General features: G+C 39.3%; 1 protein-coding gene across 1 annotated transcript; it reads left to right on the top strand.

Annotated features, from left to right (window-relative positions):
• The first annotated feature begins 13,293 nt into the window (after positions 1–13,293).
• LOC115221748 (trafficking protein particle complex subunit 2-like protein) lies at positions 13,294–24,684 on the top strand. Its single transcript, XM_029791963.2, has 5 exons — positions 13,294–13,444; positions 15,330–15,502; positions 17,973–18,060; positions 21,189–21,268; positions 23,816–24,684. Exons 1-5 carry the CDS (start codon positions 13,370–13,372, stop codon positions 23,856–23,858), a joined length of 459 nt encoding a protein of 152 aa, XP_029647823.1. The 5' UTR covers positions 13,294–13,369; the 3' UTR covers positions 23,859–24,684.
• The last annotated feature ends 1,264 nt before the right edge of the window (positions 24,685–25,948 follow it).

Genomic DNA, 25,948 nt, shown 5'->3' with positions numbered 1-25,948 from the left:
TACGGCCATGTTCGGATGGTTTTCTTATGTGCCACTGGCACTGGTACCACAAAACTACAAATTCCATTGATGTTCATCTATTTTGATTTGGTAAAGATGATTAATAAAACAAAACAGTCAATACTTTCCTTTCGTTTTTTGTTTATTTCCTCAATTTCTAATTTTAAAAGCTAGTTTTGTTTAACTTCCCATGTGGAGTAGAGCAACCTCCAGATTATAAAACCGAGTCAATAAGAACGAGAGGCAGAGATGCAGAGAAGCTCATTGATTAACTCTTTGCTAATGTGTGTGAATTGTAACGAGGGTCTCGACGACCGACCAAGGCAGCCATGTTGAAGTTGGTTGATTGATTGATTGTCTGATTGACTGATTGCTAATGAGCGCAGCAAAGAAACAACACAGTTGGATTAGATGTGAGTTGTCTGCTGGAGAATGTCTGGCATATTATTATATTCCTTAACGACCACCTGACGATGGAGGGATTCAATGGTGGCTGTAAAGTGAATTTATATTGAACTGGTCGATGGTTTTAACAGGACTTTTACAGTGTGTGTGTGTAATCTATACTCTTTTTACTCTTTTACTTGTTTCAGTCATTTGACTGCGTCCATGCTGGAGCACCGCCTTTAGTCAAGGAAATCGACCCCGGGACTTATTCTTTTGTAAGCCCAGTACTTATTCTATCGCTCTCTTTTGCCGAACCGCTAAGTGACGGGGACGTAAACACACCAGCATCGGTTGTCAAGCAATGCTAGGGGGACAAACACACACACACATACATATATATGACAGACTTCTTTCAGTTTCCGTCTACCAAATCCACTCACAAAGCTTTGGTCGGCCCGAGAGAAGACACTTGCCCAAGGTGCCACGCAGTGGGACTGAACCCGGAATCATGTGGTTGGTAAGCAAGCTACTTACCACACAGTCACTCCTGCGCCTATATATATATTATCTATATATGTAATCTATATATATATATATGTATGTGAGTATAGATGTGTGTGTGGTCTGATCAATAAGTATCCAGACTGTTGCTATAGTAACGAAGCTAAACCGTGTCGGGTGAAGTCACTTGGCACAGGTTGACCTTGCACTCTGCTGTGCATGTGTACTAAGTTTTAAAATTCTAGCTTGCTTTTGCTGTTTACAGCAGTGCTTGGAAGGAAGGTGTGTAGTATGCACATCTGCAATGATTTTCTCAGTTCTGCTGGTTGCGAGTCTCCCAGAAAATTCGTCACTATTGACATTTTTTCAGCCATCTTGGAAACGTCTGAACCACTCTTACACTTGTGTGTCGCTCATACACTCCTCTCCATATACTTTCTGCAACTTTCCAAAGGGCTCTGAGCAGGTATCGCCACGACAATTTTCTGTCATGGTCAATGTGATGATCCCACGCAACACACCTTCCTTCCAGGCACTGCTGTAAACAGCAGAAGTGAGCTAGAATGTTAACACTTAGTACACATGCCCAGCAGAGTTCAATGTCAGTCTGTGTCAAGCAGCTTCACTCTGTGTGCTTTAGCTTTGTTACTATGGCAACGATCCGGATACATATTAATCAGACCTTGTACATATTTATACAAATGCTTCTGTACCAACTCTATTTGCCAGTTTACGCAAACATGTAACAGCTCACCTTTGATGCAAGTCTGAGGATGTGCCTCTTCAATGTCTAAAACTGCAAACATTATGCAAATTTTCACTTAGAAGTTTTGCGTAAACTAGCGATGGAATTAGAGAGTTGGTACAGAAACAATTTTAACGAGTCATTAATAAATTTTCTTTGTCTTCTTATCATTTAGATTACATTATTCTTTAGCAAGAATGTTGTTGACAGTGAGTTCAAAGCTTTGGCCGATGTATATATATGCATGTATAAATATATATGTATATATACATATATATATATATGTATATATACATACATATATATATGTATATTTGCCAGCTCTGTCTGGCAACCGTGTCGGTGGTACGTAAAAGCACCATCCGTTCGCGTCCGTTGCCAGCCTCGGCTGGCCCCCGTGCCGGTGACACGTAAAAGCACCGTCCGTTCGTGGCCGGTTGCCAGCTCTGTCTGGCCCCGTGTCGGTGGCACGTAAAAGCACCATCCGTTCGTGTCCGTTGCCAGCATCGCCTGGCCCCGTGCCGGTGACACGTAAAAGCACCATCCGTTCGTGCCGTTCGCCAGCTCTGTCTGGCACCTGTGCAGATGGCACGTAAAAAACACCCACTACACTCGCGGAGTGGTTGGCGTTAGGAAGGGCATCCAGCCGTAGAAACACTGCCAGATCTGACTGGGCCTGACGAAGCCTTCCAGCTTCACAGACCCCAGTTGACCCGTCCAACCCATGCTAGCATGGAAAACGGATGCTAAACGATGATGATGATGATGATGATATTAGTATAGTGCTCAGGAATAGAAATAGTCTTTTACGTTTCAAGCCTACGCTCTTCGACAGAAAGATACACAGAAAAGAAACAAGGAGAGAAAAAAAATGTGTTAGGAGCTAACGATCTATTATGGCGTTATTGGTTTCTCTTGATGAACTGGTATGTTACAGGGACATAAACACGTCAGTATTGGGGTCAAGCAGTAAAGGGGAACAAACAGACACAAAGAGAAACACAGACACACACACACACATATGATGGGCTTCTTTCAGTTTCTGTTTACCAAATCCACTCACAAGGCTTTGTTCAGCCTGAGGCTATAATAGAAGGCACTCGCCCAAAGTGCCACGCAGTGGGACTGAACTCGGAACCATGTGGTTGGGAAGCAAACTCATCACTGCACACCCACACCCAAACCTCACCATTATTATCATCATTTTAATGCCAACTTTTTCATTCTTCCATGGCTTTGACAGAATTTGTTGAGACAGATTTCTGCGACTGGATGGCCTTCCTGTTGCCAACCCTCAGCTGTTTCCGAACTAGTTAAGACTTTTTTGTAGCTAAAAATGTTATTCTTGAAAGATTGGAAATGAAGGACACTGCTTGTATGACAGTGAGGATCGTTTACAACTATTATGTGACATGAAGACAAGAAGCACACAAATACACACACACACATACACATGATATATATATATACACGCACACACGCACACACACATACATACATATATATATATATATGTATGTATATATATATATATATATACATATATATATATGTATATATATATGTATATATATTTATATATATATATATATATATCATCATCATCGTCGTTTAACGTCCGTTCTCCATGCCAGCATGGGTTGGACGGTTCGACCGGGGATCTGGGAAGCCAGAAGGCTGCACCAGGCTCCAGTCTGATCTGGCAATGTTTCTACAGCTGGATGCCCTTCCTAACGCCAACCACTCCGTGAGTGTAGTGGGTGCTTTTTACGTGCCACCTGCACAGGTGCCAGGCGGGGCTGGCAACGGCCACGGTCGGATTGGTGTATTTTATGTGCCACCGGCACGGAAGCCAGTCGAGGCGGTGCTGGTATCGGCCACGAGTCGGATGGTGCTTTTTACGTACCACCAGACCAGGGATCCTGGCTGGTTCAATTCGATTTCGATTTCGCTTGCCCCAACATGTCTTCACAAGCAAAGGGGGTTGGCATGGGTGCCTGTCGTACAGTCGCATTGGAGTATTTTACGTGCCACGGCCACGAGTCGGATAGTGCTTTTTACGTACCACCAGGCCAGGGATCCTGGCTGGTTCAATTCGGTTTCGATTTCGATTTCGTTTTATATATATATATATATATATATATATATATATATATATATACATATATATATATATATATATTATATATATATATATATATATATATATATATTATATATATATATATATATATATATATATATATAAACATTTGCAGTGTGGAAGGTGTTTATAAGCCATTTTAAAACACACAAAAAACTGTTAGATTCACTTCAAGAGAGGACAGGTCATGGTTTTTGCCAACATTCAAGACATTCTTTGGATTTGATCTATGATTCTTTCTCTACAAACACCATTAAATTGTGTTCTATACAATGCAAACTGCTCTGGTGTAGATATTGTATTGATATGAATTTATTCTTCAACTGTTCTGTCAGATTATTTACAAATACATTGAGAGAAGAGTGAAGACCACATGCAGATATTCATTCACTGAGAGCCACAACCATTGTCTGACTGAACAATTAATAATTCTGTTTGCCTGCCATGTTTAATGACTTAACGAGGTAAGCTCCGTTTATTGTGGCTAATCTTAATTATCTCCATTCTCTTTAAATCATCCATTTTAGTTGTTTGTCTATTTTGATGGATTTCACTCAGGTCAATGCTGGAGTATTTAACCTTCAATGGATTATTTTTAGTTGGTCTTAAAGGGATGAAAAAAACCCCTTAAAACCCTCCCCGCCAAAAAAACCATGGCCTTCACTCACAAATGAGTATGAGTTGGTGGCAGTGTGTACCATGCTTTGGTTAATTGTTTCAGGTACCCATGATGTACCTTGCCTTTGTTAACTGTTTCAGGTGTCCGTGTAATCATGAACACACATAAACACCTTAATCCAACAGTCCCACTCTTGATCCAACTGAAAACATCCAGGATGTGGCAGTTGGAAGGGGCAAAGGTGGCAGCAGGACTGGGCCGGGATTCCTTATCAGATGACTAAACTGAAGCCAATGGGAAGCAAATTGTCTCATTCAAGGACATAACATGCTGCTCCCGTGGCTGGACCCACAACTTAGTGATCATGCACATAACACCCTAGACACAAGGCCATGCACCTTCACTTAATCATTAAGAACCCCAATAATTATTTCACCCGGGTACTTATTTTATTGATCTCTATTTATCAAATGACTAGGTTACATCTCTTTTGCGAATAAGTAACATATCTTGATACTTTGGTTTACACACACACACATCATCATCATCATCATCATTTGACATCCATTTTCCATGCTGGCATGAGTCGAACGGTTTGGACAGCTTTCACCAAATGCTTGTCTATCCCTAGTTTCCACATTGCCCACAGGATAACAGAATGGGTGATCCAGTCAAAGGTCAGCAAAAGCCGAGTACAGTGGTGGTGGTGGTGGGTGGGGGTTATTTTTGGCCAAGCGCTTCTGCTGCGGCTGCCTTACCTGGAAGATAGCTTTGGTAGTGTTTCTTTCAGGTACAAAAACCAAGCTGCATCTCACCTAGGTTAACTCTTTTCCTAATTAATTGACTCGTTACTCTTTCTGTAACTTTCATCACCTGTTCCAGTAATTGGATGACTCTGTAATTACTTCTGTCCAAGGTATCCCTTTTACCTTTACAGGAGTGACTCCCTTGTGGACAACCTGATTAACTCCATGGGTGACAAGCTCATATCCCACCCCACCAGATATTTTAAGCGTCTCAGTGGTGATTCCTGAGAGTCCAGGAGCTTTCTGTGTACCATACTTCATGTGTGTGTGTGTGTATTTCGTTTTTGGATTTGGTTTGCAAGATTCTTTATGTGAGATCGTGTGTTGAAGCATATTCTGTTGAGTCTGGAGAGAGTCATTTTCTTTTTGTGACTTATAATTTAGCAAACTCACCAGTGACTGTGTTAAATTATAAGGCACCAAAAGAGAATGACTCTCCCCAGACACAACAGTATGTATATATATATATATATATATATATATAAACTTACTTGGAGAAGAGAAACGACGTGTGCGTTCAGTCATATAATAATATAATAAATAAATAAAATATATGCATATATACATACGCATATGTACATACTTACATCTATATGTATATATACAAGCATATATATATATATGAGTACAGGACACCACAAATAAACGTAGAACACGAGAAACGAAAACAAAATCAAACAAGGAAATGGACCTTTTTTTAACAACGAAAAAACAGAGTACAGGACAACAATACAAGGAATATTCCCCTTCATCAGCTGCCCCTGGTTCGACTCAATGCGTGTTTTTGCAATTCACCTGACTGGTTCCCATACAGTTTCACCTGCATTACACTTACAAGCTATGGATGGACCGGGGACTACAAAAAGTGACATTTGCCCAAGATGCCATGCTGTAGAGTTGACCTCATGATTGCAAAGCAAACTTCTTCACCACAGCCCCATTTCATGCTTCTCTTTTATAGTTCCAATCTTTAATATTATGCGAGAGATTTCTAACATAGGATCAAAGCTTTAACACTTCCGATACTGTATCTATTACTATGCTTCTTTCAATTACTTTAAATATAACAAAGAATTTAGTAAAATAACTTAGTTATATCAATTAAGCTAGTGTTAGGAACATAAATTGTGACTAAGGTTTGGTGGAAGATTTTAATTCAAAACTTATGGAAACAAGACATTTGTACTCAGAGCCAGAGGCGGTTTCAGCCGGGTTGATATCAAAAAGGTTAATTTGCAGATTTTGTTTCACATAGTTGTTTGACTTGTTAGAAATAGCAGCCAAATCTTGTGCAAATTGAAGACACACTTGACTGACTGTCTTTAACCCTTTCGTTACCGTATTTCTGTTGAGATCCTCTGTGTTTCTTTTAATTACTTTAAATATAACAAGGAATTTAGTAAAATAACTTAGTTATCATTCAGCTAGTGTTAGGAACATAAATTGTGACTAAGGTTTGGTGGAAGATTTTAATTCAGAACTTTTGAAAACAAGACATTTGTACTACAGAGCCAGAGGTGGTTTCAACAAGGTTGGTATCCAAAGGGTTAATTTGCAGATTGTGTTTCACATAGTTGTTTGACTTGTTAGAAATAGCAGCCAAATCTTGTGCAAATTGAAAACATATTTGACTGACTGTGAAACTATGGTATCTGATTAAACCATTTTCGTTTTTATAATTAGCTGTGCAACCGATTGACGCACTTAATGGTAGAATTGGTGTTTTTTTTCACTTTTTATTCCATTTTTCTGTCTTCAGTATTTTAATGTGGACTTTTTAAGGAATTGAATACTTTTTATGTAAGAAAAAAAAAAAGAAATTGAAAATTTTTGATGCTTCCTTAAAATTGACATTAAAGAAAAGAAAATTAGCAAAACAAACAATTTTTCATCCTAAAACCATTTCGTAACTGAAATACTGGAATTTCTTCCTGGAGGCAATCTTTCTCTTCAAGAATCACAGCATTAAAACATCTATGGCCAAAGGGAAATAACTCCTATGATTTTTGTTCTTATCTCTTTTATCTCCTAATTTGTTTCGGGCATTAGACTGCGGCCATGCTGGGGCAGCACTTTCACAGGTTTTGATCATGCGAATCAACCCCAGGACTTATTTTTATGCCTGATGCTTATTTTATCGCTTTCTTTGTACCGAACCGTAAGTTAGGAGGATGTAAACAAACCAGCACCGTTTGTCAAGCTGTGGTGAGAGACGGACTTCTTTCAGTTTCCGTCTACCAAATTCACCCTCAAGGCCTTGATCGGCCCTGGGCTATAGTAGAAGACCTTTACCCAAGTTGCTGTACAGTGGGACTGAACCTAAGACCACATGGTTAGGAAGGAAGCCTCTTGTCACACAGCCACACCTGTGTCAGGAGAAGGAGCCAGTGTCCCTTGGGCCCATCGCAAAACAACCGCAGAGACAAGAAGGGGGATGGAGGGAAGAAAATATCCTTAAACCATAAAGCTGATTGGAATATTTGTAGCAAAGGGGACATCGCTAGCGGCACCGAAGGTGCCAGGGTGTGACATTAAACTTGGCGTCCAGTTAAATCTACTACCCAAGTAGGCCATGGTGGGACTTGAACTTAGAGGGCAAAAAAAGCAGGAACAAATACCACCCAAGGCGGTGGTATGGTACCTGTTTTTTTCTTTTTTTTATCAGCTTTGAAGGATGGAGCTGAAAACGAGGCAATTTCTACTCTTCTCCTCTGGAAGCCATCTACTCGCAATACCAGAGGGCGCACACTCTCCTACCCTGATGTAATCTTCAGGGATACAGGCATCCACCAACAGGACCTCCGTAATGCTATGATGGACTGTGAAGTCTGGCGTAGCATGGTAAATTCCATTGTCTCGATCATGGTCGAACAATGATGATGATGATGAGGATGGAGGACCAAGTTAGCTTTGGTAGAATTTGAAGTAAAGAGAATTGAAATACACATTATGTCCGATGCTCTAACGATTCTACCAATCCATTACTTTCACATTTTAGTACATGGGCAAAAATTTCAGGGGAGGGATAAGTCCATTTCATCGATCTCAATACTCAATCAGTATAGCCTGTGGTAGGCTCAAATGAAGCAGGCCTTATCCGAAGGCCGTGGTGGGTTAGCTTTACACTCAGGCGCGAAATAAGTAGGGAGACAAACCGCGCCAAATGCCAACCAATCAGATCAGTGGACGCAACGGGGTCAAACTAGCCAAAGATGGTTGTAATCTCAAACGAGATCATTCTTATTGTGTCTCTGAAACAGTGAGGATATCAGATATACAAGTACTTACATTGTCGACCCAAAGAGATAAAGGGCAAAGTCAACCTCGGTGGAATTTGAAATCAAAACGCAATGACAGACGAAATGCTGCTAAAAGATTCTGCCATCTCATCGCCTTATTCGACAACTGCTAGAATCATCCTTTAAGGCCCTCATGCTTTCCGAAATCCGCCGAAACTACACCTGATTGTCCCCCTTCCATACTCATACACATATGTGTATGTCATGACTCATGCACTGTTCTTTTCCTGACGCTTGTACATTACCCTATGTACTATACAAACACTTTAGATGAGTTGTAGTGCACCTGAGCACTGTACACAATGTTTTATTATTATTATTATTATTATATTATTATTATTATCTAACGTTAGCTTCCTTAAACTCAACTTCAAAGAAAATAAACCAAGTAATGTGGTTGGTGCAATTAATGAGAAAGAATTACTTTATTTTGAATATTTATCTTCAAAGTAGAGTTCTTTCTCCGGCCAATACAGGAAGACACCCTGCGATTGGACGGGATTCCCTGCAGCATGTGTGTGTGTGTGTGTGTGTATAGCTGAGAAGGGATAATGAGAAAGCACAGCAGAGAAACGCTTCCTGGGCTGGTAATTCGGTTCTCGTTTGCCTTTCGCAGAATTCATTATGATGCAAACATTTGAATGAAGTCTGAGGTTAATTTTCAGAGCGTTCCACCACCAAAACATTTGGGAACTCTGAAAAGAGTTATTGGTGCTACCGTTCATCTTCTTAGCAGATTCGCTGAGTCTAGAAGAAGGGGTAAAACCGATGGCCCTTTTCGGGTCCTCTGAGATTAGTGAGGTTGATGCTGTTAAGGTTCCGTTTAAACTGATGCAGGTTAACAGCTGCAAGAAAGATATGAGGAGGGAGGAGACTCCAGCGGGATGAATTCACGGGAAGAAAGATTTGTATTTAGTGCGTGGGGGAGGGGTAAATGGATTGGACAGGACATGGGTGGTGAGAGATGTGTAGCGGACGCTTAGTGAAATTCTCTCTCTCTCTCTGACATATATAACATAAATACGGACGTAGCAGATAACAGCTAACCTTTGGCGGTTTGGACCCTGTTCTGTCCACTACTCTGATTGGTTGGTATTGGTGCAATTTGTCTCTTGCTCTATTATGTGCCGATGTGCAACCCAACCAATTGCAGCCTTCTTATAAGGTCCCGTGACACAGTCTTCTAAATCTCCGTTTGAGCCCCCTAGTACCTATAAAAGCTAATTACAACAACCGTATTTCGTCTTTGGTTCTAGACCTTCTAAGGTCTAACCACTGACCACAGAGCACACAGCCAGTTCCAGCGACAGACAACACCAGCAGCTCACATGGCAACTAAACTTCGTCCAGTAGCATACAGAACCTCAATCTCCGTCGCCTCCGTCTTCTTAATGACACCAACATCTCTACGTACACAGCAACATTTCACCCAGGTTCTATCTCCATACAGTTTGTGAATTACTTCACTATGGTTAACAGTAAGTACAACTTGCTAGATCTTCCTGTATCAAGTGACTGGCAGCGGCATTGTAGCCACAACAGCTTACACAACACGTGCTACAACCGGCTTTGCTTTTACGCCACAACTTCTTGTTACAGCTCTTCAACTATTGTGTACCTTACTACAAACTGGTATTTATCTTCATTGTGTCTGAACTTCTAGCGTCCTGTTATAGACTCTTTCCATGCTCTGTATTTTATCTCACATGCATGCACCCTTGTTTGTACACACTTGCACTTTATGTATGCATGACGGCCTGTCTATTGTTATTATCATTATATATGTATTTATGTCACACACACAGACACACATGTTAACAGCTAAATAAAATCTTTCTCTCAAACATTCTAACGGTTGTGTTATCTTTCTTTTCCTTCTGGTACTTGTACTTTTTATCCTTTTTGCTTTTATTGTAAGCGACCGTGCAGTGTATTAAAGGAGTCAGTCATTCATCACCTCTCCTTTTGCTCGGTCGTTCTACAGATGGAAAGACAAGTGGGTCGAAGGTACCTGAGAGGTGGAGGTACAAAGTCAAGCAAATCTGAGTGACAGAGGCCATTATAGGAGCGATAGAAAAGACGGAGGAGCGAAGGGACACTACATCTATGGACCAGAGGCTGGAATGTGTGTGTTAGTGATGGGCTGCCAATCAACTGAGCGACTCTTCTCTCTATGCAGTCCCTGATGTCAGCGTGCGGCGTAGCAAATAGCAACGTCTTGGATATAGGCGCAATATTGCATTGTGGGCTTTGTAGAGTGTTAAAAGCTGTTCGGGTGCGAAATATTTTCTGGCCCCGAACAGAAGAGATAGTCTTATGGATATATGCTAAGAGAGATCCTTGGTGATAGTGAGGCCCAGCATTTGGAACAACTACGAAGGCTCTGACTGAATGCTGCTCATGTTTAGACAGGGTTTGGTGCAATGATGGCTCAGAAACCTGGAAGTTATCAAAGAAGCTTGAGAGGCGATTGGATGGAACCTACACTCGCCTCCTTATGAGAACTCAAAATCTCTCGTGGAGGCGTCATCCAACCAAAGTACAAATATATGGGAAACTACCACCTGTGTCATCTCTTGTGAAAGGTAAAAGAGTCCAGTTTGCTGGACATTGTTGTAGAACTGAAAACGAAATCATTTCTACTCTTCTCCTCTGAAGCCATCTGCTCGCGATACCAGAGAGCGCACACTCTCCTACCCTGATGTAATCTCCAGGGATACAGGCATCCAGCAACAGGACCTCCGTAATGCTATGATGGACCGTGAAGTCTGGCGTAGCATAGTAAATTCCATTGTCTCGACCATGGTCGAACAATGATGATGATGTTAAGAGTCAAGGTTGGCATAGCATCACTGGAAGATGTCTTCAAGGTTTCTGTTCACGGAATCAATGCAAGTTTGGTGTGTGATGCCTAGGCTGTGTGTGGATGATGCAAAGTTTAGGGAGGAATGAAAAGTCAGTGTCATCTACATTATTGCATGTACACATGTAGACATAATAATTTGGATATTATAAAATATTTCACTGAAATCAATATCGTCGGGGTGGTCTTCTATGGACCTCACCTAGAATTATGTGACATTGTGTTATTGTAAGAAATCTTAATATCCTGTAAAACTATCCTAATGGATTCACGTTCAATTTAAGTTATCTCTCCTTTAAACAAGAACCTAAGGGACATAATTCTGAGAGCTGTGTGCCAATGCTTCAATTTACCAAATAGTGGTTCTTCTTGCTGAGGCACCAGTCTGTTAAATGCCGCTATTTATCCCGTTTAGCCCTCCACCCCAGCTCACATCTAACATACCTACGGTGAAAAGCACTCCGGCCTAAACCATCTCGTCTTTTTTCTTAGCTTTCGTATATTTAGGACATTAGCCAATGTTGTTACCATCCCGTTTAAAATGGTAGGGTGAGCGATTTTTGAGGGAGAGTTGGATGCAATTTCTAGCATTGCGCCACGCCCGGCGAAATGCTTGGCGGTATTTCGTCTGCCGTTACGTTCTGAGTTCAAATTCCGCCGAGGTCGACTTAGCCTTTCATCGTTTCGGGGTCGATAAATTAAGTACCAGTTACGCACTGGGATCGATATAATCGGATTAATCCGTGTGTCTCTCCTTGTTTGACCCCTCTGTGTTTAGCCCCTTGTGGGTAGTAAAGAAATAGGTATTTCGCTTGTCTTTATGTTCTGAGTTCAAATTCCGCCGAGGTCGACTTTGCCTTTCATCAGGTTGCGTACAGGGGTCGATCTAATCGGCTGGACCCCTCCCCCAAAATTTCGGGCCTTGTGTCTAGAGTACAAAAAAAATTATGAGAAGTTTTCCAAGAACAATAGCGATGTAAGTAAAAGAAAATACTTTTGAAGAGGAAACCATTTGAGACTCCTGTATCATAATTGTCGTTACGATACGCCTGTAGACGAACACCTTTCTCCCCTTCCTCCGCCCACGTCTCTCCCTCTCTCATATTTCTGTTGTTTTTACCTTTTCTTCTTCTCCCCACTCACGCTTATTCCTTTACAAGCTTCATATCCTCCCCTTCTTCTCCTCCTATTCCCCATGTGCTCTTATTTCAATGATCTCTTCTCCCCCTCCGTATTTCTTTCGTCTCTCCCCACCGCCTTCTTCACCTGACATTGCATTCACCTCATCCTTCTCCTCTCCTATCTGTTACATCTTCTTCCACTTTGTTCTATCTCTTACTTCTCCCACTGAACTCTTTCTTCTCTTCCTTCCTCAACCTCCTTCTCCCTCCTCCGCCTTGATGTTGCGTTCATTGACCTCCTTCTACCACTCTCTTTCCTTCCTCCCCGTTATGACTTCACCCACGTTCTTCCCTCCCCTTCCTCCTCCTTGTTATAGCATTGTTTCTCCTCTCTCACTTTTCTCTTACTCTCTTTTTCCATGTCCCTCCTTTGCGATTACTTTTTCTCTCTTTACTTCGTACCATTTCCCCTCTCCTCCTTCTTCTTTCATTCACTCTTTCTTTTCCTCCTCCGCTTCACTTTCCTCCACATTCTCACTTCCCCTCTCTTCCTATTACTTTTCCCTCCATCCATTCCCCTGTCTATTCTTATAGCCTTTCTCTCTCTCTCCCTCTCTATACTTTTCCCAGCCTTTCTCCTCCGCTTCACTTTCCTCCACATTCTCACTTCCCCTCTCTTCATCATCATTCCTATTACTTTTCCCTCCATCCATTCCCCCGTCTGTTCTTATAGCCTTTCTCTCTCTCTCCCTCTCTATACTTTTCCCAGCCTTTCTCCTCCGCTTCACTTTCCTCCACAATCTCACTTCCCCTCTCTTCATCTTCCTTTTCCCTCCATCCATTCCCCTCTCTATTCTTATAGTCTCTCTCTCTCCCTCCCTCCCTATGCTTTTCCCAGCCTTTCTCCTTCGCTGCACTTTAACAACAATGGCCGTCTGTGTGGCTGTCGTCGCTAAAGAGGTAACGAATCATTCCAAGCGTTATTTACTTCGTCTCTCCGTTTTTATTTATTCTCATTAAACTTTCTCTTTTCTCATTAAACTTCTCTTCTGTAATTTCTTTGAGAGGACGAAAAAATCCCCAAAAACCCCCAGATATTTCCCGAAATCCCTGCCCTGTTTCGGTTTCCCTTTGACACACCTCTTTCACCAAAAACCCACGATATATTATTGTAATTGTATAACTTCATGTGATAGTTGATTAAACTGATCTGTGATCGAAGTCATTCCGACCATGACAACCCTGTCTTAGCTCTAGGTTATCTAATATATCCTTCCTATTCTTGAGAGAGAGAGTGCGTGGTGTAATTCAGAAAGATTTGGCTGCTATTTCTAGTTATCCTTGCAACCGGTGAGGGCTTCTCTCTTTGGACTGTAAATGAATTATGCGTAGTTACCTGGTCCTTGAGGTTCTTCTATATATATATATATATATATATATATATATATTTGTATTTCTATCTCTTTGTCTTTATTTTATAACAAAAATGAAATACAAGTCTTCACCCCAAAGGGCGACTCGCATCGTCTGCAAGGTTCGTGGGAAGAAAACAGATCTTTGGACATGAAGAGACTTAAATCTATGTTTAACATATTTATTGAAGAAAGCATTAAAAAGTCGTCAACTAGTTTTATCATTCTCACCAGTTGGTCTCTTTGATATTCCCTAAATTAAACAATGTTAACACTAACTTTACTATTATTATTTCATGCAGATGGTGTCGAGAAGTAATTTATTCGAGTACTTATTGTTTTTTTTAAAAGACAATTAGTGGGATTTTGCAAAGGGCTGAATGCTCCAAACTTTAAAATAATCATAGTGGGGAAGACGGCAAATATCAAGTGAAGGGCATCCAGCCGTAGAAACCATGCCAAATCGAACTGGATTCTGGTGCAGCTCTCCAGCTCTGGTCAAACTGCCCAGCTCATACCAGCATGGACAACAGACATTAAATGATGATGATGATGATTTTTTTCAAGAATGTGTCTGCCAACGTCAAGGTGCTTCTCAAAAGTTGGTTTTTTAATTAAACCATCAGATACGGCTGTGAAGAAGTTACACTGAAAATTTGTGACAAAACAAACTGGTTCAAGTGACAGATTCTGTCCAAGTAACAATCAGAGTCATACATAAATAACGGATCTCCGATCTTTGTTGTTTTTGGCAATGAGTGTTCCAATAATTCCAGTCGAAGTTGATGTGGCTGAGTATCTGGAAGACATATTGTACGATTAACAGAATTGTTAGTGAGAATCAGTGTGACATGTCTTGCCTGTTGAGTTACAGGACCAAATCCATCAAAGTGACTTTGAAATAGCTGTTATCTGCCTAATTTCACTAACGAGGTTTAGTTCAGCCGAGGGCTTTGGTAAAAGACATTTGCCCAAGATGCCAGGCAGTAGGATTGAAACCAACACCTCATCATTACAAACCAAACTTCTTAATTATTTGACCATGCCTAATATTTATCTTTGATGATTATGACAACGGATTTATTTGATCCCAGGACAAGATGGAATATGGCTTATTTTTATGATTTGGTGTTGCTGTGAGATGTGACTGAGATCTTATTAGGACACCCAGGAATTTTGGGCTTTTCTACAACTCGTTAGCAATTCCTTGAATGGCACTAAAAGCCAGGACAATGTTCTGCTCCTTTTAAGTGAAGGGTGTTAGGATTTCATTGAAAGCTTAGTCTCATAGTGTAGAGATAGTGAAGAGGAACAGATACCTGATTTGCACACCTGTTCAACCTATAGCTATGTGAAAGAGAAGATATGTCAGCACTAAAGCTCCTTAATGATTTTTTTGTCTTTAATGCCATTTCAATTTTGTCTTCTTGCAGAATTACCCCCTCTACATCAAAACCATTCCAACAGACAATGAACTCAAGTTCTACTACACAGTCCATACATCTTTAGATGTGGTTGAAGAGAAAATTTCTTCTGTTGGTAAAAACACCAATGACCTGCGCGAACTCTACCTTGGATTGCTTTATCCAACTGAAGACTATAAAGTGTATCCTAAATATAGTTATTGATGTTGTTGTTGTTAAGCCTACCCCATAATTGAACAGATCTGTGATCATAGACATTCCAGTCTTGACATTCCTACATTATTGGTTCAGTTTAAGATTTCAAGAACATTCTTATATGAAAACTCCATCGGTTGTGATGATGAGGTTTTCTGTTGGTCTGATCAACCGAACAACCTGCTCATGAAATTAATGTGTAAGTGGCTGAATGCTCCACAGAGACATGTGTACCCTTAACGTAGCTCTCAGGAGAGATTCAGCGTGACACAGAGTGTGACAAGGCTGACCCTTTGAGATACAGGTACAACTCATTTTTGCCAGCTGAGTGGACTGGAGCAACGTGAAATGAAGTGTCTTGCTCAAGGACGCAATGTGTCACTGGTTATCGAATTCACTTGATCATAAATTGGATACACTGTCCACTAAGCCATGTACCTTCACACATTCTTATATATTATCTTAAGAATAGAGACATTAATATTTTGTCATGGCACCAGATTATGAAAAATTTCATCAAAATCTAAGGCTAACTGGTTGGCCTCGTTAATAAAAGTTTTCTTAATTCTAGTTGACTGGCCATAAAAATTCTCTTACAACCATTAACTCCTGCTTAGATAAGGAACTAAAATATCTAACCAACCCTTTTTTAAGCAATGCTTACATTAACCCTTTCATTACCAATCCGGTTGAATCCGGCTCTGGCTCTGAGTGCAAATGTCTTGTTTCCAAAAGTTTGAATTAAAATCTTCCACCAAACCTTGATCACAATTTATGTGCTTAACACTAGCTTAATGATAACGAAGTTATTTTACTAAATTCTTTGTTATATTTAAAGTAATCGAAAAAAACAGAGAGCATCTCAAAATAAATACAGTAATGAAATGGTTAAGCTGGTTCATCATGGAATCAAGAAATTTGATTTGTTACTGACTCGAATATCCCCAAACTATGTTGAATTCTTGTCATGTTTTACTATAAAACTTTGTTTCTTTGAGGAATTGTAATATGTTGCCAAAATATTTGGTAGCTTCAAAAATAATTGGCCGAGTCTTTCCTGAAGAAATGGCAGTTTGTAAAAATACAAACTCGCATAATGTTACCTGTTGAGTTATGCAGTTGTGCTCATATTTTGAATAAACCTGCTTTGGAAACACGTGCAGTGGTGATATCCTGAAGCATCCATTTGCTTTAGCCTTGTTTGCTATATGTGTGTGTGTGTGTGGTTAGGATGTTGCTCTCCTGATCACTAGATTGTGGTTTCTATTCCTAGACCGGGTGGTGCATTGTGTTGTTGAGCAAAACCCTTCATCTCACATTGCTCTGCAATCACTTTGACACCTGACATGTAGTACACATGTAGTACACCATGCACCTGTTCAGGTGGCGTTTGAGGTTTGATGGAGAGAGTGCATTTGATCACAATAAACAAATCGTTTGTGCAGGTTGTTCGACAAAGCTATAACAGAACAGACTTGCCCAAGGTGCCATGCGGTAGGACTGAACCTGAACCATTTGGCTGTGAAGGAAACATCTTACCACACAGCCACCCACTATAAATTCATTTTACACTCCCATATTTGGACTTGTATCGTCATTTTGGTGGTTCCGGTCTCAACATCTTACTTGATGGTCCTTCTGGCTTCCTTTAGAAGCCTGTTGTATTTGGTGATATTCTTGGAATTTCAAACTGAATCCTTTTATAAATCCATGGCTTTGATAGATGGTTCTTATCCCATTTCTCATACCAAAGATTGTCCCCTGTTTTTGTTATTGTTTCTCGCTGACCCAGTGATTGAACTCGTGTCCCTTTGCTAAACAACTACATTAACACTTGACACTTAATCAGTGCTTTATATCCTCTCTTCCTGAGGGCGGCAAACTGGCAGAAACATTAGCACGCCGGGCGAAATGCATAGCTGTATTTCGTTCTGAGTTCAAATTCCGCCAAGGTCGACTTTGACTTTCATCCTTTCAGGGTCAATAAATTAAGTACCTATTTCTTTATTACCCACAAGGGGCTAAACATAGAAGGGACAAAAACAGACATAGGTATTAAGTCAATTACATTGACACCAGTGCGTAACTGGTACTTAACTTATCCACCCCGAAAGGGTGAAAGGCAAAGTCGACCTCGGCAGAATTTGAACTCACAACGTAACGACAGACGAATTACGGCTACGCATTTCGCCCAGCGTGCTAACGATTCTGCCAGCTCGCCGCCTTCGTACCAGTTACGCACTGGGATCGATGTAAATGACTTAATCCTTTTGTCTGTCCTTGTTTGTCCTTTCTGTGTTTAGCCCCTTGTGGGTAGTAAAGACATATATATCCTCTCTTCCATTGCCATCTGATAAACTGTAAAACTGATATAAATCACAGATAGCTAAAAGTGTTTCTCTTTTTATTAAAACGGTGAATTCTTTGTTGGTTTCTCCTTGACTTCCCCTCCATCAGGTATGGCTATGTGACCAATACCAAAGTGAAGTTTGTGATTGTGGTCGAATCGTCCAATACGTCGTTGCGAGACAATGAAATCAGAAGTGTAAGTCGTTGGTGTATGTTTTATGTTGCTCATTGTACAAGGTGCAGACGTGGCCGTGTGGTAAGAAGTTTGCTTCCTAACAACATGGTTCCAGGTTCAGTCCCACTTTGTGACACCCTGGGCAAGTATCTTCTACTATAGCCTCAAAGCTGACCAAAACCTTATGAGTGGATTTGCTAGAGAGAAACTGAAAGAAGCACATCATATATATATAACAGAGTGAGATCAAAAATCCAAGATTGCGAAAGATTTCAGAACATTTATAAAGCGAAGGTCTTACAGCTGTTTCAGGGATATTTTATATATTCCTTCATCAGAGACGGTGCGAGAAAATGGTTAAGCAAAAGTTATTATAGGGAAGATATGAAATACAGAATGAAGTGGAGGAATGATAAACAAATGTGAGATACGTAAGGATATTGTATCTGCAGTTCCATTATTTAAGCAGAATGGTGTATATATAAGTTTCCTGTACCTTGGAACTCACACACAAGGTACAGGAAACTTATGGGTCTTCTTGACACCAATATCTCTCATACCCTCGATATATAGTCTCTATGAAGATATTTAGACCTCTAAGAGGGATATTCTATCCAAGTTACACTGGTTTAGTATGTTGTATTTTGAAGAGATATTTCTTCAGTGAATATATTGTATGAAATATCAGAAAATATCAAATATAATTATTAAGTTTGAAAGGTGGCAAGCCGGCAGAAACGTTAGAACACTGGGCGAAATGCTTAGCAGTATTTCGTCTGTCTTTACGTTTTGAGTTCAAATTCCACCGTGGTCGACTTTGCCTTTCATCCTTTCGGGGTCGATAAATTAAGTACCAGTTGTGTACTGGGGTCGATCTAATTGACTGGCCCACTCCCCAAAAATTTTGGGCCTTGTGCCTAGCGTAGAAAAGATTATTAAATTTGAAAATGAAGAGATCTAATGGATATAAATTAATTAATTAATTAATTAACATCTTCCCCTACAATAGTTTCATTTCGCATCCAATTTAAATTACAAAACATATATAAATATAAAATCTTGCATTTTGAAATACCTTTGGTGGAAAATCATCAGAGCATGAACAAGGACAATACAAGGATTACGTTATGGTCTTGGATCATAATGTAACCCAATGGATCATCCTTTTTTATGCCCTGATGATTTTCTATGCAAAGTATTTTAAAATGCAAGATTTTATATTTTTATATGTTATGTAATTATAATTTCAGTTGTGAAATGAATCATTTAACTTAGCAGTTTGGCAAAAAAGACTGATAGAATAAGCATCAGGCTTCTTTCGATTTCCGTCTACCAAATCCACTGACAAGGTTTTGGTTGGCCCAAGGCTGTAGTAGAAAACACTCGCCCAAGATTCCATGCAGTGGGACTGAACCTGGAACCATGTGGTTGGGAAGTGAACTTCTTCCTACAGAACCACACCTGTACCTGTGTTGTCTTTTGCTTTGTGTTGTATTTTGTGGATTTGTTTCCTTTCCTGTTGTGTCCCTACGATAGAAAAGCAGTTTGGTGCAGTCCTTGCTCCTGGTTCTATCCACAGAAGGAATACAGCAGGGGCTCTTAGAAACCAGCCCTGCAATCTGCAATCTGCTGCTGCGACTCCTCCGCAATGCCACCCCCTACTTAGAGCAGTGACTTGTTTCTACTCTGTGACACTTTGTGTTTACAACTTGATTGTCGACTGAGGCAGATGCAAGTCCTCTTAGCCATTGACGTAATAATAATAATAAATGATAAGATTTGAACCACTAACCTCAGCTGCCCACACTCATATATGTAGATATTCAGTAATGCATGTATGAACCCAAGTTGAATTATCTCCATGTCTCTAATTGACATCAGGTTCCATTGAATGTTTAATGTGTGCAGTTGAGTCAGTATTTAAATAAATTAGCCATTTGTGTATCGTACATAATATATATATACAGTTGATAGGCCCAGTTACTGCAATATTTATCCTGAGATAACATCACTTATGGACCTGCTCTGATATTTATTGTATTCTTATCGTGAATCCATAATTGATGTTACCTCGAGACAAATACTGCAGCAACTGGCCTATTAACTGTGTATATAGTCATTAAGTATGATGCATAGATGGCTAATTGAATGTTGTTGTTGCTCTTGTTTAACACCAGCTGAGTTTTGATTAAATAGACCGAGGATCAAAGGTATTCCAACCATGGCCATATCATTGAGATTTTATACATCTTGGACTCTGTAGTCCAATATATGTCATTTCTAATATTTTCCTAGCCTTCCTTAATACTGGTTCCCATATGCTACTCAGATCTGCACTCAGTCTGCTTAGGAGGTTGTTGTGCCCTAACATATGTGCTGCCTCTTTTAGTTTTCGTATTTTCCAGTAGTGTTCTCTGTCTATTATTTTAACCACATCCCACAGGGGGAGGTGGTCTCCATTTTTCCATACATGATCAGCTATACCCGATTTATCAATATCATCTGTATACCTCAACTTCAATTCCCACCATCCATACAGTGTAAAGAGAGGGATTGCTCAGTGCCTAAAACATCGAGCAATGAATATAAGTAGTGATCGTGATACACACCACGAAGAAATGATCAAGCTCAATAACGATCTGTTAAGTAACTACTACCCCAAAAGTATACTATCCACTCCAATTATGAAGAAGAGAGAGGATGAGGTCAATAAACTGTCCACAGTCTGTCTCTACCCTATGGGAAAGGCCTCTCCGAAAAGATACAAAAGATATGCAGCCCATATGACATCAGGACAGTATTCAAAAGTAATACAACACTTTGCAAATATCTCCTCTATTCTCTCTCTCTCTCTCTAAAAAGCACCATCTGAACAGGACCAATGCCAGTGCCCCCTAACTGGCACTGTACCGGTGGCACATAAAAAGCACCCACTGCATTCTTGGAGTGGTTGGCATTAGGAAGGGCATCCAGCTGTAGAAACACTGCCAAATCAAGATTGGAGCCTGGTGCAGCCTTCTGGCTTGCCAGGCCTCAGTCAAACCGTCCAACCCATGCCAGCATGGAAAACGGATGTTAAATGATGATGATGATGATGATGATAATGATGATGATATAACATATATATTATTTAAATCTGTCTGTTTCAGATGTTTAAAAAGCTCCACAATGCCTATGTCGATATGCTCTGCAATCCATTCTACACTCCAGGGGAGACCATCACCTCCAAGTAAGTCCCCCGTTTCACTCTTCCGTCTTTGTTGCCATAAACCAAACATTAATCCTTTCGTGGGCCTCTTTCTTAGCAGTGACCCACCTTTTGGGTTGTAATTCATTTCTGTCTAACATTATGAAGAAGTTTAGTAAAACACAGGTAGCTTTATTTATTGGTTTATGTTATACGGATATTGATTAACAGGTATTTATATATATTAAGCTGGAGTTGACCCACTTTTATATATATTGTGTTGTGTGGACCAACTCATGTGTGTAGGTGCTTGTGCCTCTCCGAGAGAGAGAGAGAGAGAGAGGGAAAAAATTCTATGTCTGTATATATATATATATAATATATATATATATATATATATATATATAATAAAATATTAGGGAATAAATCCAAACTTACAGGGAAAAATCAGATTTAGGATTAAATCCAATTTTATAGTAAAATGTTATATTATATTATATTAGAGATAAAACCACTATTAGGCAAATCAAACAATGAAAAACTTAAGCCAATACATAAAATTAATTAATTTATATTATTTTAAATATATATCAAAAATATTAAAAGTTTAATAAAAGATAATGAGTAAAACACTACGATCGTTTCATGGCTGTCCAATTCTTAATAATTCGAGTTATGGTTACAGTCAATCTTCAGGTAATTGAAATATCTAAAATATAATCAGAAATATTTAAACAATATTTTTAAGATATAAATAATATAATAATTTTACTTATAATAAACTCTATTATCAAACTAGAAACATAGAACTTAACAATTATGATTATATCAAAATCGACTATAATGTTAAATATTAATTTTGATTTATAAGGTAGGAAACCACACATAATCTAATATCGGTATTAGTCAATATCTAATTACATAAATATTTAAAAATGACTATTATATATAAATTATCAATGAAAATATGTAAAAGTATATAAATATTATAATTAAGATCTAAAATAATCTCTATAAATAAATGTCTCAACATACTATAAAGTCTTTCCTATACCTTTATAATTATAAGCTAAAATTAGTGATCATAACCAAATCTATAAATACTTATCAAAATTTGTAGTATAACTATACATACGTATACATAAATATATAAAAAATATACATACATATACATATATATATACATATATATATATATATATATACATACATATACATACACACATACATACGCACATATACATATATACACACATATATACTCACACATACACATATGCACACTCATACATACATGTACATACATACAATACTCAATATATACACTTACACCTATATATACACACCCACACACATACACATAAATAAATGTATATACATATACATATATATACACACATCATCATCATATACACATATATACGTACACAGACAACCACATATACTAGCGAATATCAATTTAAAGAAATAACTAAGTTATGCTATTAAGTTAGACATGGCCTGGACCAATCTTTAGTCGAAACATATCTAAGTTTATCAAAGTTTATCTAATTTAATTATAAATTTAAAACTACAATTAATACTATTAAAACATGTATTTACAAAAGCCTAACTTAGTACACCTCGTATGCTTGCTATCAAATAATAAATCTATCGCTAAGAAGTATCTTACGAATTAACTTAAAAATTACGATAATTAGATCATTACATAAACAACGATATTTACATAAGGAGAAAAGCCATCCACCAGTAAACTGGTGTTACACACTCAAAGGGTTAAGATTCACTACAAAATTGTGGTAAATAGCAATATGCTGTACAGTAGACATGTCTAATCTCTGTCAATAGGAAAAAAATATGTTTAAAAGTGGTGGTGATAAAACTGTATTCATTTATGACAACATCTTGACCATCCTCCCTGATTGTTCCGGCTTAACTTAGCCTCACAAGGCATTGTCCACACAACCAGTACACTGTATTGATTCCGTGTGCAGAGGCTGCAAAACCTCCTCCAGTGGAGCCATGCCACCTCTCGACTCGTACAACAATAACAAAATAAAATATGTGCTACTTATTTTGGGTTGAGCTGTGAAGGGCAGGGACATTGATTCTTTCTCTAGGTCCAGCAAGTAAAAGTGAAAAAGTGTGGTGGTGGTCACATAAACAAGGCACTGGTAATGGTGCCACATAAAAAAAAAAGCACCCAGTCTACTCTGTAAAGTGGTTGGTGTTAAGGAGGGCATCCAGATGTAGAAACCATGCCCCAACAGACTATGGGACTTGGTGTGGCACCTGGCCTTGCCAGCCCTCAGTCAAATCGTCCAACCGATGCTAGCATGGAAAGCGGACGTTAAACGATGATGATGATGATGATAATGATGAATAATAACAACAACAATGAGCTTATTGTATAGTGTTGAGAGGTGTTGTGCAATTCATGGGGAAAGGATAAAAAGAAGGAAAAGTAATCGGTGAAAAGTGAAGTCAAGAAAGACGATAGTAAAAAGTAGAATGGCAGCAGAGAAATAGTGAAGAATCAGATTTCTGAAATTAAAGAATTTCTAATGCTTGTTTCTTTTTCCTTTTCAGATCTTTTGAAAATGTAATTAATTCTATGATGCAACAAGAGTGAGAATATTATATTCCTTGAAGAATGGCCAGATACAATAAGTTGTGTTGTTGTTGTTGATGATGATGTCATCAGCTCACAGCAAAGAGGAAGAAAATATAAAGTCTGCTGTCTGTTTTTACTCTAACCATTATTCGAAGAAGATTTGAAGAATGTCTGAAAGTTGTAGCCTGATTTAACTCACAGACGGCATTAGATTATTATATTTCAATATCAAGACTTTAAATGTGGACAATGACAAGGGTTTGGGGTTAGAAGTCAATGTGGACTCCATAAGAAAATTGGTTGAGAGGTGGGAGAAAAACTTGGCATTCACTTCGGCTCTGAGCACTTCTGGACATTTTCTTCACAAAGCCGGAATACATTCCATTCTAGAGAACCCTGGTCTCACACCTGAAATGGCCAACTGCATTCTTCTGTTGTTGTTACCTTAAGTCACCTCTACACCAACATCCTTCAGATAAACGCCAGTCCACCATCATCTTGTACCATTTTTACTCAGCTGCCTGTTGTTGTTGTTGTTCTACTACTACCACTGCTGCTGCTACTACTACTACTACTACTACTAGTGTCAGTGTTGTAGGCTGCACAATGCAGCTGTATTCTAATGTCAGCGGAGGAAAGGAAAAAGTATTGCTTCTCCAAAATACGCTTCTGCTTCTTTTGCCCTGCACCTAACTCATTTGCATAATAAGCACCAACACACACACACACACAGTCTCTCTCTCTCTTCCCTCTCCCTACCTCTCTCCTCCAGAGCTTCTTTCTCTTTGTTCTTTTAACCCTTTAGTGTTCGCATTATTCTGCCAAAATTAATCCTTTTTTATCCACATTGCTCTGAACTAATCAGGCATTATCTTGTAGCGATGAGATTTTGATGAGGTAGCTGTTAATTTTTAAGATGATATTGTAGGGTTGGTGTGAGAGACCAGATCTGGCCAGTTTGAACATAGAACAGGCAGAATACTTTTGGCCCGATATGGCTGGTTTGAATGCTAAACCCTTTTGTTACTAACCCGGCCAAAACAGGCTCTGGCTCTGTGGTAAAATGTCTTGCTTTCATAAGTTTTGAATTAAAATCTTCCACCAAACCTTAGTCACAATTTATGTTCCTAACACTAGCTGAATGACAACTAAGTTATTTTACTAAATTCTTTGTTATATTTAAAGTAATTGAAAGAAACACAGAGGATCTCAACAGAAATGGGGTAACGAAAGGGTTAAGCCACACACAAAACCTCACACACAACCCCTTGATTCCATAAACTTTAATTATTTACCTTGTACAACTCCTGTCAGCACATATATTCTAAACCTGCCGTAGACAGTCAGTTATGAAGTTCTCCGTTCAATCCACCCCACCATCTCTTCCCTCTTTGTCCCCTCATTTTCTAAACCCTTCTGATTCGAGAGGTGCCTCTGCCTCCTTAGACACATGATGACAAAACAGAAACAAAAAACTGGAAACAAAACAAAATTTAACTGTACAACCAACAGTTGTTGCTGTGTAATGCTGTTGTAAAGAAAATATACTGACTTTTCATCCTGAATATTTACGAAAGAGGAACATTTAAATTAAAAAAGAATATCTGAAAAAAATATATAAAAAAAAAGAAGTCTTTGTTTCTTTGAAGTTAAAAAACGTGTTTTGCATTGAGAAGAATTATAGAATGGTTTGGTGTTGATAAACCGAATCTAAGTGGCATGGGTTCAATTTCTTGTTGCAGCTAGTTCACTTACTCTCTAAATCATCATCATCATCATCGTTTAACGTCAGCTTTCCATGCTAGCATGGGTTGGACGGTTCGACTGGGGTCTGGGAAGCCAGGAGGCTGCACCAGGCTCCAATCTGATCTGGCAGTGTTTCTACAGCTGGATGCCCTTCTTAACACCAACCACTCTGTTGAGTGTAGTGGGTGCTTTTTATGTGCCAGGCAAGGCTGGCAACGGCCATGATCAGTTGGTGCTTTTTATGTGCCACCGGCATGGAGGCCAGTCGAGGCGGCACTGGCAACGGCCACGTTCGGATGGTTCTTTTACGTACCACTGGCACTGGTATCACAACTAAATACTCTTTGAAAAGGCATGAACGT

The sequence above is a fragment of the Octopus sinensis genome, linkage group LG18, assembly GCF_006345805.1.
Source record: "Octopus sinensis linkage group LG18, ASM634580v1, whole genome shotgun sequence".
In the NCBI taxonomy this organism is placed as follows: Eukaryota; Metazoa; Mollusca; class Cephalopoda; order Octopoda; family Octopodidae; genus Octopus; species Octopus sinensis.
The sequence above is the reverse complement of the archived record's forward strand: the minus strand, read 5'-3'. Positions and strand labels throughout refer to the sequence as shown.